Genomic DNA, 19243 nt, shown 5'->3' on the forward strand with positions numbered 1-19243 from the left:
GCCGCAAACACTTGAAGAAAACTGTATGATCTGTCATGTTAATATTTCTGTTGATATCTATCTTTTTGCTTTTCTACAATATTTCACGCCATATTGATTCCATACTTTTTTTTTTGACAGTTTTGTTACTGTAATATTGCTAATTTGGAGACAAGGTTTTGAATTTTCTTTAGGCTGCTACAATTGCAAGACCTGTTTCTAGGGGGAAAAGTAGGATTACTTTGTCAGTTAAAACCCCCCAGTTTTATAACTACTTGTGGTTTTATTTTCAATGTGAGAAGAGTTGCATCTGATACATTCTTCAGTATCAATTCCTGGGTATCTTTTCAAACCAGTTCTGTGGTTTTATAGAGTGAGGAAGAATCATCTTGGCAGTACTCTGTTTACTTAGACTACTGATGGTGATGGAGGTGTAAGAATGTTGCACATGATACACCTCAAATGCTCAAGAAATCTTGTTTCTAGTACTTGTAAAAAGGGGAAAATCCATCCTATATTAAATGTACAGTATATATGTAATTTGAAAACGGGGTGCATTCAGTGTTTTTGTGTAGGTCTGCTTTCTACAGTTGACATTAAAATGAGTTGGAATTGTGAGGAAATCTCATTTTCAATGCTTGTATCTGAAGTAATTGGCAAGTATAAAGCTATAGTTGCCATTTTAGCAGTTTTTGTAAAAGCAAATTACTCAGATGAATTGGATCTTCTAGAGGTTTGTTTGCATTAGTTTTGAAGTATTTTACAAGGGCCCTGCAAGAGGAGTTATTTGGAAAGCTTTTGTGTAAAGAATTATCGTTTTGCAATAGGATGTTATTGTTTGCTTCCGTTTTTTTCTTTTTCCTTTTGTTTTTTTTTTTTAAAATCAATCTTCCCAAAGTTAAATTACGCTTTACTACACATTCTTACTTCTGGCTTTCTTTTCCCCATATAATTGCCTATCATCCATTTTTTATTGTTCTCTTCCAGTTTAAGTTGTTTTGCCAGGTACTGGATGACTTCAGAGGTTCTTAATCACCTCCCTACATATTTCTCTAGTAAAAGTTCAGCCTCCTCTCTTGCTGCTCAATTTTAACTCCTGTTCTGGGTAGTTCTGGGTGACTGCAGGGAAGGGGCTGAAGCAGGCTGCTACTCAACAGAAGAATAGGCAGTCGCATAGTGACGAAGCTCTGAGAAGATAATGCTGTCATTGTTATGTTCTGCAAAGAGCTTGCGTATCCAAGAATGAAGCTCTCAGGTGGGCTGGAATATCAACCAGCACTGGTTTGGCTACTCAGCTGCCTGTTGGTATTCCTTTCTGTGTCCGTAATTTAGGCAAAACCTGTGGAATAGTTGACCTAACTTACGTGACATACCTTTTTATGCTCCCATAGTACTAGGACATGATTTGTGTGGGATAGCACTGATTTTTTGTTATCGTCTGGACTCCTGCAAATAGAGGTTTTGGCAAATAATCTAAGTACGTGTTTTTATAGTTAATATGTCATGTGTTACATTAATGATATACGTTGTCAGTTAACATTTGAAATGGAGTATTTTCTCTGATAGGGGCTTTATCTTATATTTCCTGATTCCATGTTAACTGTACAGAAGCATTTCCCCATGCTGAACATTCAGAAGGGCGTAAGTTGTGAATGTGCAACAGTAGGAATAATAATATTTTTTGTAGGCATGTTCATAGATTAACAGGCAGCAGAGATCATAAGGCATATTTATGGATCTTCAGTCTATAGCTGAAATGTTTTTATATTGTAAGAATTAAACACCAAAGTTAAAGCTACAAAATGGCAAATAATTACTTAATGGTTTTTGTTGCAAAGGGTAGACTAGACTTAAAAATTACAGGTTCTACCCCTCTCTTTCGTTGTACTTATTGTTAACTGAAGACTGGTAGCATTTCAAGCTGAGAAAAAACAGTGGTTTATTGCTAGGAGGAAGTGTAGTGTACTTTTTTAAATAAAGTGTATGTTATAGCTTGTCAATGCTGCTTTCATTTGCAGAGAAAATGAGTCAAGTTCTAGTAACTAATACAGCTTTATAGCTCTGTACTTAACATCCTTATCTAGCTGGTATTGTACTTGGCCCTGCTTTATATGGCACATTTCACATTAAAAACAAAACCACCAACTTGCAGTTGAACCTGAGATGTATCGAGTAAGTTATGTGCAGTAATTTCAAATCTGGTACTTTCCGCTGCAGGTAAAGAGTATCTCATAGCTGTTTGTGGCACGTCCTGTTTTCACACATGCACATATGCACGCATGCGTGCACGTGCAGTCTGAGTGATGTAAACTGACAGCCACGGTGTTTTTCTGCCATGTTGGGCTAGGGTTTGACATTAAGGATGATGTACCACTTGTCCTTCTGCTTCTTCATGTCAGGACTGAGGTGTAAAAGCAGACTAATATCAACAAGGTTGTATGCTGATTTTATGACTAACTCATTGGTATCAATTTGTGGGTATGATTGATCCTAATAGGGCTGCTGATTTTACTTAAAATTTTGGTTGACATAACTGTGAAAGGTCTGACAAAGTAGTTGTATGTTCTGTTATAAAGGTTTTACGTGGGTTCGAGGGTCAGAAGAAGAGATCCTTCTTGGTGCTCATCAGTGGTCTTTCAGAGCTGGACCTTAAAACCTGCCTGTGCCTTTTAGTTACAAGGCCAGGCTTTTCCTCTGCACTAAGCCATATTCATTTGAAAATAGTGTATAATCTTCTTAAGTATATTTTCTAGGTTAATATGGGTTACTAGAAACAAAGTTATTGACCTGAGAGCCTTTTGTCATGAATCTTATGACAATTTCCCATACCAGGATATTTTTGCAAAACTATTGATTTTGTTCTGTTGAATATTAGTGTCTGCTGCTTTAAGTGTATGAAGATAGAAGACTCGCATTTGGCATCCCAAACATGATTGAACAAACAGGAGATTTGTGAAACCATAAAAATAGTATGAATGTAATTTGATTTGATTAATATTTCAGTTTAAAGGTTGCTTTTAGCAAGACTGTTTCAGTTGCCTAGTATATGGAATTGCTTTCAGAGTGCATCTGAAATTATACTCTTATATCACAAGTGGAATGATTTTCAGAATCTGGTAAATTTTTTTGCATATACTTAGTGTTCACTCAAGAATGGAATATAGATTAACATTCTTGCAGAAAATTAATGAGACAAAATTTTTTGGTACCAGTTTTATTAGTTTTCATTTTGAACTATGAATTTGTTTCTCTTTTATCCTTTTGATGTAAACAGTAATAACTAAAATCCCTTGGAATTATCTATGATAGGTATACTTTGTTCTCCTGTAAATGATGATTTTTGCCACTCTCGGTACTGTCATTTGAGTGTTGTTTCACAGCAGGCCGTGGTTCGTGATCAGTAATGTCAGAACTCTTGCTGTTGGATGACTGAGCATCAGTTGAATCTGGATCAAGTTGGTGTGTTTGTCTATTTAGTGTAAATGCATATATAATTTGATACAATATTTTTATTCTGGTTTCAGAATGATGGTAACTGAACTGACGTAGTAATAGTGTGATATAATTTATAAAAAAACTTAAGTCAAAACTATTTGAACGAAGGTGAACTGGCAGATTGAGTTTATGTACCGTAATGTAACACATCAGAACTTTTTGAGTTGTGAAGCCAGATTGACTGTATTATTGAACCACGGCCTTTAGGCAATACTGTAATAAGACCTCTTAATTTACAGTTAAAATGTAAATATACTTTTTATTCATGGAAAACACTGAGAAGATGGAATCATTTGCAGTTGATCACATAACTATTTGGGAGTTTTAGACTGCTGCATCTGATGAATGAAATTTGTGATATTTAACCTTTAGCATTATGCAAGATAATACAGCATTGCTATATTGAACTTATTCCGTTTGATTTTATAAGAACAGGGGACTATACTTCATGCCTTGTACATTTTTGTAATCAATTGAAACTTTTGAAACTTGAAAATTTTTATTTTTGTGGAGTAAATGGGAATGTTTTAAGTTCTAAGAATGATAGGTTGACCATGAAAACTATGTTTGCTTTCAGAGAGAACAGGAAATGAGGATGGGTGATATGGGTCCTCGTGGAGCAATAAACATGGGAGGTAGGGATCTGAAGGAAAAGGCTTCTGTAATGTAAAATTTATTTTTCTTTGGGACTGTACATGTTACTCAAGCACTATTAATTAGTGACAACTACTGGTAAAAGGAGTAAACAGTATTAGGAAATTTAAAAAAGCTCACATATTTTGCTTCCAGACAGCTGGTTTTTTTCCCCAAGGTGTATCTTTATTTTATTGTTTTGACTGCCTGTGGGAGAAAAATATGATGTGCAAGTTAAGAGAAACAAAAGGCAGGGAAAGGTGATGCTCTAGAAATCATCTGATACAAAAGAGGAATTTTCTGTTCATAAAGTATTTGGTGTTCTTTTGGAGGGACTACCAATTCAGAGAAGTTGGGTCTGTAATTACATGCAGTGAAATGATATAGAGCTTGAAATTGATAAGTTGTTGTTGACATACCTGACAAAAAATTTATGAATAATGTGGTCGATGTTCTACTGATTTATTGCAAGTCTGTATTTGCGAATATTCTCTGTTCACTTCTGTGAATGAAAATGTTGTCACTGCTAAAAACTGTTACTCTGAAGTGTAGACAAGTACATTCTTAATAATTAGTGCTTGTTCCGTATTATGCAGACTGAAACAGTTTGGAATCTTACTTATCCAGAATATCTGCTTTTAAACAAGACTGAAAGTTAGAATATTTCTTTAAAAAATAAATCTTACTAAACTGTATTAACTGCCAATATATATCTCTGGGAAGCTTCCTGATGTTAATTTAAAATAAATTAAGATGGTAATTTAAAGAAAAGTTAATACTATTTTTGATATTTTAAATTTGAAAGTACATGCAAAACTTAGAAAACATTTTCACTTGACCTTTTGAGTAATGTGAATTTATAGACTACTGAATCTGCTCAGTCCAGATTTTAAAATACATTATTCACCATTTCTTTGCATCTATTAATTGAGACACATTTATAGCTGTAAAATACAAATAGGCTTTTTCTTTCAGTGAAGATTAAGAGCTTTAAAAATAATTCTACAGAAAGGCATTGTGAAGTTGTATACAAATAATAAGCTGAAACATAAATTGTGACCAATTTTTTTTATTTCGTAGTCGTACTTCTACATGTTATTGCAGTCTACTTAAAAATTTAGGAGACTTTGCAAATTTAATTAGGAGACTTGGTAAATCTTGGTACTGTGCCAGTTGTCCAGATTCACAAGATACATGGTTAAAATCGATATGTAAAAATTATATTTATAGCTGTCAGTTCACAGGCCTTCTTTGTCAGGTTATAATGCTTGACAGTGATGTTCATCATAGTCTTGCTTTGTAAGCTTTGTGCTATGACTTGATTTTAAACTTGATACAATGCTTATAGAAATAAACTTGTAGTTCCAAAAAAAGTTATAGTAACAGCAACCTACTATTTTAAAAAGGGAAAAATATCCATAATGAATAGTTAAAGATAGTTTTTGTTTCCACAGTATCTGGATTTTAGGTTAGCTCACTGCAGATATTTTGTTGTTGTTTTTGTTTGTTTTTCTTTGGCCCATTAACAACCCCACTACTACCAATACAAAAAAAAAAAAAAAGACCCCAGAAATCTGCAGTAGGTGTTTAAATAGTAGAGCTTTAATTATTTATCTTGGAATCCTTTCTTAACATTTCTATTGGAATTGTAACTTTATTTTTAACTGGCCTTTACCTGTGCTGTTTGTGACTTCTTATCATGTGGGCCCGTGGGGAGCTGGAGTGTGCTCAGTAATGGAAATACCCACATGGTAGTGTTATTAAAAAGCAAGGTGCCTCTGTGACAGATTTAATTAGTGGTGGGCTGACTTGCGCAGGGCCACTCTTTTACATTGTTTTCTGCGGCAAACATGTCCTGAGAGAATCCATATGCCTCATCATAGCACTTAACTGGATCTGTAACGTGAAAGTTCAGCTGAAAACTTCTCAATATGAAAAAACATTTTTTTGGCAATTTTCTCTGCATTGACAAGGATTATTGGCAATGGCTTGTTGCCAACTCTGCCAGACCTTGGCATGTGCAGTTTGGATACCTCCAGATTGCAGAAAAAGACCTTTCTTTAATGTCTGTGCCTTGTGGCATGAACACTGACTGATTTCCGTGTATTACTGAACCTGGTCAACTGAATAAAGTGCTCACGTCAGTGTCCTGCCAAAAAGAATGGGCAAGCAAGTGGTTAGTTCTTAGGGTCTGCTTTGGAGCTAGGAAGACCTTGGAGGTACAGCTAAAATGTCATAGCGGCCTCTCGCTGAGGCTGTGCAGGGCCCCACTTTTTCCTTGAATTACTCCATGGTTGTCTTCCTGTCAGAACTGACTCTGCCTCAAACTGGCTTAGTAATGTAGAGGTTTGATAGTATAAGTTACTATACTTTACCCTGGAAGCAACATGGGTGCATTTGTATGATACAGAGGATAAGAACTTTGCTTATCCTTCAATTGCAAAAAACACTACCTGCATGTGGCCAGCTGCTAAGGTTAATTAGGCTGGTAAGCAAGCCAAGAACAGAAAATTGAGCATTGACTGCTTTTAGTTAGTGTCACTGCTACCAGTGCTAAGCACTGCCATTGTGATAGTCCTGCAGAGTACTCTAGTCTCTGAAAACAATGGTTTCTCCTTATATTGGCAGTTTAGAGTTCTCATTTTCCTTCCATATATAGTCACTGAATGGATGACACTAAAAACAGTTTTAAGGCATACTGAACTGTAAGCGTCTTGAATTGTAGCACAATCTTCTACTTGCTACGTGAACTGATGATGCTTGTGGGTAGGTAAGAAGTGTCCGACTTGTGCATACCTTTGTTTTGGCTTAATATCAGGGAGAGGTCTTAGAGTCATTATTAAGCTCAAATGAGTTCTGCTTTTCAAAATTACGGGACTTTTCTCTATAGATTTTAATATTTAGCATTTCACATGTGCTACCATGTTGCATGGATTGTTTTTGCTAAGTACCTTGCAGTTGGCGTAATGTATATGATCAAGCCCAGGTCTGCCATTTTAGCAGCAGTATCTTGGATGCAGTGGTTTCACTGACTGCTGTCATATGTGTATTCAGGGCAGGTAATAAAGACGCAATTTTGCATACCTGCAGATAGCCATGGTACTGTATCTGTGCTGAATGACCTGCTTACAATGATGGACATTTATGTATTCATTACTAAAGAAGTTACAGTCCCGATGAGAGGTGAAAGGCTGATTTTCGAAATAAAAATAACAAGTTTATTAGTCTAGCAACATGCCAGATTTCTTGATATTCTTTCATGTTATCATGACTTAGAATGTAGGCTAGATTCCAAAGGCATGTCATCTTCCATTACCAAATTTTAGATGCACGCTTTTGGCTGAAAAGGGTGGATTATTGTTGGGGGAGAGGGGGAAATGCATCACCACCAGTCTTAAAGTTGATGACATTTTGTAATAGCAGATCTCAATTATGTATATAATCAGACCTCTTTCTTATAACATGAGAAAATGTTACAAAGGCAATTTTATGAACTGTTGAATATGTTAGTGGGTAATGGCAGAGTGGTGTTTCCTCGCACAATGCTACAGCTAAATGATCTCCTCAGAAGGTGTTTTTTAAGCCTTTCTTCTACCCTTTACTGTGAATCAGAATTTTGGAGGAGACTTTTCTGTCACTTTCGGTTCTAACAAAACTACCCTTAGTTTTTTGTTACTTTTACTGTTATAAATTACATTTAAATGCAAGATTTATTTATGCCATATTACAAATAATTTATTGTAGAGTTGGGTACCATATTTGGTATTGCTTTTAGACATTAGACTAATAAACTGTAACACTATATACAGTTAATACTAGTAGAACAGCAAATGTATATTTAATATGTTATGATCCCTAAAGAGCCAAGTTGCTTTATAGCTGCCAGTAAGTGCAAAATCACTTGAGATTTTTGCTAATTTGTGGTGTGTATTCTGCATATGTATGCTATATGAACACTTCAATTCCTGCACAGAAACAGTACACCTATATTTAGCTGTAAAGTTCAGGATTTTCAAATACACGAGGCAGATGATGTAATGCAAATTAATAGGGATTACTGAAAATCTGTTTAAAAGCAGATGATTGAGATAAATGTACAGTCTCAAAGAATTTTTTTTTTTATTTCAAGTATTGGAAGTCTTGTACATTTGGCTTTTAAAATATTGTAAATTGTTTGTTTATTTTTGTAAAATTTGGATAGGACAGCTCTAAGTATAGATTGTTTTGCATAGATGCGTTTAGCCCAGCACCTGCTGGTAACCAAGGCCCTCCTCCAATGATGGGTATGAATATGAACAACAGAGGAACTTTACCTGGCCCTGCAATGGGTCCTGGTCCTTCCATGGGACCAGAAGGAGCTGCAAATATGGGAACATCAATGATGCCAGATAATGGAACAGTGGTAACGTATCACAAATTTAATTATTTTGAATAGCTGTCATGTCTCATGACTCATTTTTGTTACCAAAGATATTTTCACACTAAGAACATGTTACATGCCTTGAATCTGTTAGAAGTAGTTGATAAAACTTGTTCAAGCAAATAATTTACAACACAGAAGGGAAATCTTTGTTTGATATTACTGTGAAAATCATACTTTCCTTAGGAATGGGGTTTTTTGATCAGTAACCAGACTTTAAATTGAGATTAGAATGTGCAGCACTTCTGGCAAAACTTTGCGTGTATGACCTGTCATGAAAAACTCACTGGTAGAATGAAATCAGTTCTGTGAAGTGAAGAGGGAACAACATACCAGAGTAATCTGTAAATGTAGGCATTTGCTGTTTTTTCTTTTGTGAAACTGAATTCTACATATTGACTTGTTGGGGCTTTTGATGAACAGTTAAGTCTTGGAAGCTATGTAGTGTGAAGATATCTTTGTGTAAACGATTTAATTTTTTAAAACTAGTGTTTTTTGTATTTATTTTCTAACTGTGTTGAAAGCATGAGATTATGACAGTAATTACACCACTTAAAAGTGTGCCAGCAGCTGTTAGGGATAACTGTCATATCAATCCAGGAAAAATAAAATTGCCCAACTGCCAAGGGTGGTAGAGAATGTCTTGTATACATATGCAATTTTTTAATCAGGAGCACATATACCATCAGGATGCAGTTGAAAAACTAGCCAATTTTGCTCTGTTCTCATAGCCAGTCACTTTTCCTAGCTGTAATGTCTTATGTAGAGAAACAACTATATAATTTTTAGTCTGATTTTTAGGTATTTTTTCAATATTATTCTGTAAATAGATATTTGGGGTGTTCTAGTGGTTGTATACATAATGTAAAAAGTGATTCCATTGTAGCTGTATTGGAACACACAAGCATTTTTTAGCTGTATATTTTTATGTGCCTTCTCAACAGTATCCATCTGCGATTGAGCAATCCATGTAAGAAGTTTGGACAAAATCCTTTGTTCCCTAGAGGAAAATGAGATTTTGATTGAGCACAAAATACATGATAAGTCTGGTCTTTACCAGTTAAAGAGGAGGATCTCAATTCACATCATAGGAGCCAGCTTATTTAATCAGTTTTATCATTTCTTACAAAGCAGGGGATGCTTATTACAACGTAGTGTTTTCAGAGATACTTTTGCTGGAGACCACTGTGTTACTGATCACCTCTAGAACATTCTCTTATGATTATATAGACACTGAAAAAGAGGGATAGGGAAAAGAACATGGTGGTGTAAATCATAGTACCTGTCTCAAACTGTTGTTTTTCTACAAAAAGTCATTCCAGGAATGGAAATGTGGGGAATATACTGACAGTTCAAAATGCATGTTTTAATTTTTTATTTACTTCCATTTTCTTCTGCATGCTACTTAAGGACAAATGCAATGCCTTTTTTTTTTTTTTCCTTCATTTTGGACTTTCAAAGTTTTTAATTTGTGGGGCAGGCCACTACAGAAAGGAATAGCCTTACTGTATTTTTGCTGCTGTCGGAAATACACTTTAAAGATCCTTTGAGGGCTGTCTGCTAAAACACTGGGAGAGTTGATTTCACTTTTTACTAAGGGAAATGGAGAATATGCTTTATAAACCAGAAATACAGTTTTCATTCTTTAAATTGGATGGTTTTCTGATTTTTTTTTTTAAGGGGAAAGTTGGAGCAATCTTCTTTTTGCTCCACTGCAGTCATCTGAAACATAGATTATCTTTGAACGTAACATTTTAAAAATATCTTCCCCTGCACCCTCCACTTTACTGTAGGTAGTTAATTACTGCAGTTTTCTCATTATCTGGAGTGAGGGGTCCTTGTTGATAAGAGAACTTTTTGTCCTAAAGTCAAATGATAAAAATTATCAGGAATATGATATAAAGTATTTATTGAAATCCATATCCATTGCTAACAAGCTGGCATGAGTTAAAGATAATTTTTAAACAATTTTTAACCATTGCTGCAGATTTTAAGATACTTTGGGGAAGGAGTAGATCTTTATGCAGCTGCTGCAGTAACTTTTTTCTTATTCCATGTCAAATTCTAAACAATGCATGTATATTCAACCATGATCTAAGTTGCATATATTTTTGTATGAATGTAATGCTGGTTTTAATATATATATGAGTTAGCAGACTTTAGACCTTGAGCTCTGCTACTATTACTGGAGTTAGACTTTCAGAAGAATTATTTTCTGATTTGGGTGTATAGGTTCAGTTCTTGTTGAACTCTGAATACCGGGGTGGTTAATGTAGATCTCTGTACAGAAAGAATTTCTTCTGAAAGCGTAACTGTCCTCAACAGGTGAATGATGAGTTATTTCAAGATCTGATTGTACCATATATCTGTGCTTTTAATGGTTTATGTTATGCTGACTTAATGTTTTAAATGTCATCATGTGGGGTTCTATGTTTAAACGCTTGCATAAATACTGAACTAGAAGTGCTCAGATGCATGCTTTCTGGTTTAGGTCTTAACTGCTATAGCCAAATACATCTGTGTAAGCACATATACCTTTATTAATGTTAGGCATAGAACTAAGGAAAATAAATATGGAACATTAACTGGATTTTGATCTTATATTGATATTTCAGGTTAGCCTTAGGTATATATGAAGATTTTTTTTTTAAACTAAGCATAGTCCAGTTATGCATTTTGTCACTAGTTCTGTCAGTTAATTTGGACTGGATTTTAAAAGTCTTAACTAAATATTCCTCAAATGCCTTACAAAAGACTGACTCCAGGTAGTATGGACTGAAATATCCACAGATACATTGGTATACATCTTCAGGTTATATTGATATTAAAAGAATAACCCTGCAGTCTCTAGAAATACAAAAGCTGTGGGTTTTTTTTCCATAGTTTGACAATGTTTCTGTGTCTAATTTATTTAAGGGGGGAAGCATTGTAGTGGGTTTGTAAGGCAGAATAGGGCTCAGGTATAAAATTATTGTTTGCTGTCTCCTCTGTTATATAGAGAATATGTATTGCTTCAGATGTGCTTGAAAGGATGACATTACATTTGGCACCAGAGTTGGTCTTAATACTTAAGTTTTAAATTTTTAGTTTACTTAACAAGTTGGAGCATAACATTAGCACTCTTTAATTTCCAGCTCTTTTTCCATAATAACTAATTGAATTGCTCCTTTCTTCCCTCTATGTGTGATCCTGATTCTACTGGACTATCTGCTGAACTTCATGACAACATCGCTTGTGGTTTTTGTTGTAACTCACATTTGGCATGTTCCAAATGGACTTATGTTAGCATAACGAGAGATTCCCTCAAGGAGGTCCATCACAGATGGGTTCACCTCTGGTTAGTAGAACGGGCTCTGAAACTCCTCAGCCACCAATGAGTGGTGTAGGTGCCGTGAGTGGTGGACCTGGTGGCTTTGGTAGAGGAAACCCAGGGGGCAACTTTGAAGGACCTAACAAGCGTCGCAGATACTAAAACTTACTTCATTCCTTACTGTTTAGAACTTCCAGTAAAACTATACAGTGATATGCCTTTATAATTTTAGCTGTTATCTGGAAACGGTTTTATTGTTATTGTAGTCTTTAAAACAGTTTCTTTTGTAAAACTTTTTTTGTATTCAGTCATAGGCTTTGCAGTATAGAGCAGAAATGATGCGGATCATTATGTAAGGCAATGTGTTTGTGACTAGCAAAATGCAATGTGTGACTATGCTGTAAAACGTGCAGTTATCTGATTACAATAAAGTATAAAAATAACTTGAAAGGATTTGGGGAATGTTATTACTAATACTGGGTGAGAATAATTTTATGCTTAATTATAAGCAGCAACATGTTCCATTCTTAGGTAGTTTCTACTATGTGTCAAGAAAATTCCGTTCTTAGAGTGAATTTGTTTAGCTAAAGCGCATGTTGCAGTACATACTATGAATGGTTTATAACACAACTGCTTTTGTTTGTTTTGACTTTTGGAGAGCATCAAATTTTATACAAGGTGTTCTCAAGGATACTGTGTCCTTGAATCTCAGTCTCCCTTTGCAAACTTGGTCACAATAAGCCTATCAACAGAGTATATTACTCAAATAATGGAAAATTAAACTTGGGAGGGGGGGATACTTTGGACAAAGAATCTGTATGTATGCTTTATTCATAACGGTATGAATGAGTTTACCTGGACCATATTTCTACAGGAAAAAAAAATTGTGACATCTGTGTTCTACTGATCGTTAAAGTATCTTGCTATTGCAAGGAAGGAAACATTTGTGCAAGCTGGTTTAAAGCCTTCCACTATGTAATGCATATTATAAGTATACATTTCTCCCGACGGTTGGTTGGAATAGAAGTAAGTCTGTTGTCAATGATTAACTGTTTATTAGGAGGCAAAGAAATGTTTTCTGGTTGAAATAATTGTTCACTTACAGTAAGTAATATGCATTTAGAAGGATTGCACACAAGTATTCTTGATAAATGTTTTACAGAATGATGAATTTGAAAAATTCTCATTTCTATCACGACTCAGTCTAGATTCACTGATTGAGTCTTAAGATAAAACTGATGATAAAGCTGTTAGGAAGCTTATTATGGTTCAGATTTTGTCAGTCATGGAAGATGATGGAAAAGGCCTGTTGGTTCTATTCCTGTAATGGCAAGAAAGTAGGGATGTTTTTGGTTAATATTGCTTTTTTCTGTGCAAAATAGTTGTAAAATACTAGTGTTCTGTTTTTATCAGTTCACTCACATTTTCAGAAATACTAATTACTAAAACTTGTCTTCATGAACAGTGATGCTAAATTGATTAAAAACTCCTTCGAGATAATATGATGCCCTAATTATATTGAAATGGTATGTAAGTAGCTCAAAGCATGGGATGCAAGCAGCAGAGAGAGCACGTATGTGCTACTTCTTAATATAGCAGCGATGGTCTTGGTGAACTGAAATGGGAGCAAATAGGTAGCGTGAAAATAGAGGCATCGCTGGCATTTTGTACACTGTTGTTAAAATTGCCAGTGTTATATAGCTGAACATGGAGATTTTTTTTCATCCAGTTCAGGAGTTATCACTTGAGTAGGTCTTCACTTTTGGCATCTGTAAGTAACTACTGAGCATTTTCCTCTAGACTGTTTCTGATGTTGCCCTTTTTTGCTCGATTTGAGATATGTGCCACACATCATAGTTTGTAATGCAATAGTGAGTTAGGTTTAAAGTCTGAAATATTCTTTTCCTTACTTTATATATGTATCTTGTTACAGCACTCTTCTAAAAAAACCTTGCAACTGGTTTTACTTAGGACACTACTCCTAAAACTCAACATTTGGGAAAATGGCTGGTTTTTTTCATTAACTGTAAACTAGTGTTTGCTTATAGCAACTACTTAAGCCCTCTGCTTTGGTGTGTTGCGTGCAGTTGGAAAATTCAGTTTACATTGGTGTCTATAAACATTAGATTACTTTTATCTCATCTTTTCTGCCCTTGTACATGACATTTTTATGGGAATTGGGAAAGTACTGGTGTGAGTTGGTAATTCTAAACTGTAGCACTGTAAGGGGAACACGTTTTAAATATAACTTGAACTAAGTTGAAGAGATCTGTTCAGTTTTTCAAAGTAAAAGTCTGTGTCATTCAGGCCTTTTGGCTAACGTGTTCATTTGTTCAGATACTTACACCGTCATCCTTATAGTATCTGCATATGTTTCAGAAGTACATTAAACATGCCAAATCTACAAAAAGTGACTAATTCTTTCTTTGCCAGCCTCATGCTATTTTTAAGTGCATTTGTTGCACTGCATTTTTGCTAGCAAGCAGAGGTATATGTGTATTTAAAAGTTATTGTAGATTTTAATATTAGTAATTTTCATTCCATGGTTGCGAGCTACGATTCCTGTAAAACTCAGACTTGGGTGGCTCTGCTGTGTGGCAGCAGTGGATTTATCTGCTGTCCTTATTCCAGAAAATAATGTATATCTCTTTTTAAATATCCAAGCCTTAAGTCCTAAAAAATAAATACTGAAATGTTGGATTTGGGCGCACTCTAAAGATTACATGAAGAATTCCTTTTGTAGCTGATGACAGCCTGCCAGATTCTTCTCTTGAAAGCTTTCTTAGGGCTGCCTGACCATGTTGATTGTATACAGCTCAAGGGTAAAGACAGTGATTTTCATTTTGCCATATGTGGTAGTAACAGACTCTATAGTGATAGGATAAACACAAAATTTGTTAGGAATGGTCCCAGTTTGGTTCCTAAAAATGGTATGTAGAGTTGGCCAAATGGTGTTTTTGCTTGAAGGTACTACCTATGTGCTGCAAGTGACTAATTTTCCGTGTTCCTCATCTGACCGATCAGTTTATTTTTGTTTTCTGTGTACAAATGTACTTAAATTTTTAACTGTCTTTGGTCTGACCAGAAAGCACAGTGAAGTCCTGACTCTTTCTGCTGTATGCTGTGGTAGAACTAAGCTTGGGAATGGTACGGAATTGACAACTACAGTGCTCTTATTTTTAGTTGTACCTACTGAGACACAATTTTAATGCTTAAAGATAGTAAAGCTTTACTCTTCCATTTAAGTAAAAGAAAACACCACCACTAGACTCCAGATTGTCAAACTGCATTTATCACCTTGGTCATTTCAAGGGGAGCTATTTGGCACTTAAAATTCATTTTGGTTATGAGTTAATTTCTTTGTATTTCTGTCCAGTGTGCTCATTAGATAAAGCACATTGATATCTTGGGAAGCTTGGTGGTGATTCAGATATACTTAACTGTATTTATTTCCTAAGAAAGATACTTAAAAATTATCATGGATTATCTAGAAAGAAAATTCCTGATCTTAAGTTGATTTACGTATTTTTCACATCTATTTCCTCAAATTGGACATAAACATATGATAAACTGGAGACTTATTAGAAAAAAAGGTTAAAATAGATGGCAAGAAAACAATATGAACTAAAGGTTACATTAATTTAATTTTAACCATAATCCAATACAATTTTAAAGTATGCATTCTTTGAGGAACATTCTGATCTGAAGTACACATTCAGATTTTAAAATGTTATACCAACCTCATTTTTTCCCCTTTTCCATTTCTGATTTTAGATATTTTTAACTTGAAAAGTAGAATAATCTATAATTACAAAGTCTTTTACAAGGTACTACATACAAATGCATTGACTTATGAAGTACTGATTGTTGAACAGTCACAGTCTGGCTTGAGATAGCTTGGCTCAAAAAATGCTGAAATAACTGATCTAAAGGAAGATTCTCAGGTGAAAAGGAAAAACCCTGTAGGGCTTTTGAAGGGTGAATATGCGTTGAGGTGAGATGCTCAGCAAATGAGTGGTGTGCTCCGATAGCATGAAGCTCATTTTACTTAAGCATGTTGTGGAAACTAATTTTTGGCATACTTCTTAATACGTAATTTTTTCTGTAACAACTTGGATCATAATTCTTCCCTTCTTGTGAAGACAAGTCAGAATGCATTGTAAGTGAACTAGTAAAATGACAGGGAAGACTCAGTAGCAACTGATGGGGTCAGTTTACATTGGACCACAAATGTGAATGGATTCTCATCCTGAGACTTGAAGTGGTGCATATCCATGGGTGGTTTTACAGAGTCTGCATCCAGCATCTCTTGGTACCTTGTGCCTGGGGACAAGACTGAGGACTTGAGAGAGCACATACTTCAAATGCAATTTAATTTTCTTCTCAGGAGCCCTGAATTTATTCATTTAGGCACTGTGCTATCATCAAGATGTGGAACCACCTTGGGATTTGGTGCTTTCCGTGGGCTGTTTGCTCACTTCTAGCATGAGGGAACATCAGTCCAAACCTCCCTGATTCTTGAATGGTGAGGAGGGTGTGAGTGTGACCAGTGGAAAATACAGAGGAAGGTGATTGACTGTTCCATGCTAGTTTAGTGGCAAACATTGGATTATGTTATCCCAAAGTCATTTGTTTTCTGAAAAGTCTATTAAATGAAGCGTGAGAACTTATTAAAAATAGAAGGGTTGACTAAAAACTCGCAATACTTAATGTCAGGTATAACTTTTCCCATTGGATTGGCTTTTTGTCACCTTTTGGGATATACTGTAAAATATATTTAGTCTCAGTAGGTGGTCTCACCAATTCAGTGTTTTGCTGTTATGAAGAAATCTGTTTTGTTAAGAGTTCTGGGGTTTCCCCCATAAAATACTTCAAAAATCATAGCTGTAGGCATTTCAGGTTTGTTTTGACAGTAATCCATGAAATACTGAAGTTTATCAAAATTATCTATATCTAAAATATAAGTTGTAGAATAGATAAACTGAACATGAAATTTTCATGAAAACAACACTTTTGATGATTTTAAATGCAAGCCCTCAATGTGTTCATTTTCAATGGGATAGATTTAATAGGTCTTTTCCATCTTGAACTTCCTTAAGCTACTATGAGAACTAATATAATTGATATTTTTAGGTTTTCATATTAATGACTTTGGCCTGACTTCTGCAAGCGGTAAGAGATGGATTTCTTCAGAAAAACAGTTTAGAACAGTAAACATTTTCTCCTAGTTGAAGGAACCATTCAGAAAAGTGTAATTTCACAGATAAGTATATCATACTTACAGGTAAAAACCATTTTTAAAAACCGATTTCATATAATGATTAATTTATACCCAAATCATGTTAAAAGAAAAAAATTGTAAATGTGGGTAAAAACTTACTGATTTGTATGTAGTCCCTTGAATAGGGGACAAAATGTTCGGAATAGGAGATATGAGATTCAAAAGGAACTACTGTGCTACTGCATACATGTGCTCATAAGGTTTTCCCATTTGTTTTGGTAAATGGTTTGTCTACAGCTTCTGTTGTTCCTAGTTTTACTAGTGTGCTTTTATATCTTAATTTCTGTAGAGTAAAGCATAACTGTATAATTTGGTTGAATTTACATGCTAACTGTATGCGGGATGTTAAGTGCTTGACTTGAAGGAAGTGCAGCGAGAATAAAGTTATTGTGCTTGCCTTTAATTTCTCAGTAGAAGAAATTGGATAGAACCTTGAACAGGAATAAGTGTGAAGAGTCCTGTATGTAAACTGTAAATCGAAAAAAGTCTGGGAAGGGCTGCTGGTGCTGAAATAAAGTAACATAATAACATGGGAGAAATGTGGTTTAATTTTATATCGACAACAGATTCACAAAAATAACTTTAAAACTTGTTATACATGAAAACCACAAACTAATTTTTAACGGAGAGATGGAAATACTAGTTACATTGATGTCCTGGATTTTTTAAACTTTGGGATTAGTGTTGTGCAGGTGGCCAAGAAATATCAGACAAACCAAAGGGAATTCATTTTCTGTAAAAAATGTTAATATTCATAGGATGCAGGATGGTGACACTGCAGTTGGATATGTTTCTTGTGTTTTGTTGTTATGAAATTGTTCTGTAGGACTTGATTTTTGTGGCTGAATGCAGCAACTATATACAGCGTACACACTTCATGTTGTTGTAAGTATGAAACAGCCGATTTTAAAATTGTTAGCTTCTCATCAAACCAGTGAGAATCCAGTCTTATACCTGTGTGTCGTAGCCAGAGAAGCACCAAACAGAAGATGGTGTGAAGGAAAATAAAATGGTGAATATTTTATAGCAATTCTGGGATAGGATTAATGTATTTTCATTAGTTTTTTGCCTTAATTTCACTGTAATCAATTTTTAATTTGTGTGAAAGGGAATATTCTTTTATTCTCAGTGAACATTCAAAAGAAAAACCACCAACCAAACACACCAAAACACCCGTCCCCCCTAAACAAGCAAATAACTCCAATGCCTAACCGCGCCCCAGACCCCCAAGCAAAATAGGTTTTCCCTCTTTAAATAACCACATATACTTAAGGTGGAAAACTACATAAGCAAGTTGGAAGAGGAAATGTAATAAATCTAGAAAGATGTAAAAACCACAAGGATTTATCGTAATTCTTTTTGCTGCTATTTGTTCTCGGTGTTTTAGGTATTTTAATGGGTTTCTTTTTTAAAAAGCATCTTTGCTGTTCAAAGGATTTATTCTGCAGTGCTGTTACTAAGCTTTAAATATTTTTATTTAGCATGAAGTTGCAGGAAAAACCCTGCACAAATCAGCTCTCGCAGTACTGTAGAATGCAGTTTTTGAATTGCCAGCTGGAAGCGGTCTTTCAAACTGCTTACAAATGTTTTAAATATTTGTATGCTAATGGGATATTTGAAATCTTTGTGTTCCTATTTAAAATAATTCAGTACATGCATTGCTGCAGATAGGAACAGCCCATTGCCCTCCTCACGGCTTGGTCCTGCTTCCCACCTGCTTTGTGCTGCTCTTGCACCTCTGTGCCTATGCAGTGAGCATGGTTAAAGAAACGCAGGGAAAATTGTTGATTCTGCTTATTTCAGCGGGGAAGAACAGCAAGGAGTGGGCAGTAGAGCAACTCTTCATAACTGTGTGGACATAGGTTAGTTTGTGCTGTGTCTACATGCCACATAGAGAATGTAGTTTTTGCATGTATATGTTTTCATTAAGTGAGTTTGAATGACTTCTAAGAAATATATAGGTTAGAACAAATAGGTAAGAAATATGTTTAGTGCTTTAGCTGTCTGGATAGCAGAGTCGTTTTACATTTTTACTGATAGCTGGCCCAAGAGGGCAGGTGTTTGAAGTAATGAAAAAAAAAAGTACGCTAAAATATTGAGCCAGATTATGTGAGCTTGATCTGTC

The 19243-nt window shown here is 35.1% G+C and overlaps 1 protein-coding gene across 12 annotated transcripts in view; it reads left to right on the forward strand.

The window, feature by feature from the left end:
- PSPC1 (paraspeckle component 1) overlaps positions 1 to 19243 on the forward strand; it is a 74784-nt gene that overhangs the window by 25992 nt on the left and 29549 nt on the right. The window contains exons 7-9 of one of the 12 annotated variants that reach the window (XM_065626943.1): positions 4052 to 4109; positions 8340 to 8509; positions 11814 to 12287. The exons of the other annotated variants lie outside the window; for them this stretch is intronic. Of the exons in view, the coding sequence (XP_065483015.1) occupies positions 4052 to 4109; positions 8340 to 8509; positions 11814 to 11999 (414 nt within the window). The 3' untranslated portion in view covers positions 12000 to 12287. Of the gene's footprint in view, positions 1 to 4051; positions 4110 to 8339; positions 8510 to 11813; positions 12288 to 19243 lie in introns of those variants that run through there. 12 annotated transcript variants of the gene reach the window in all.

Source organism: Caloenas nicobarica, chromosome 1 (genome assembly GCF_036013445.1).
Source record: "Caloenas nicobarica isolate bCalNic1 chromosome 1, bCalNic1.hap1, whole genome shotgun sequence".
In the NCBI taxonomy this organism is placed as follows: Eukaryota; Metazoa; Chordata; class Aves; order Columbiformes; family Columbidae; genus Caloenas; species Caloenas nicobarica.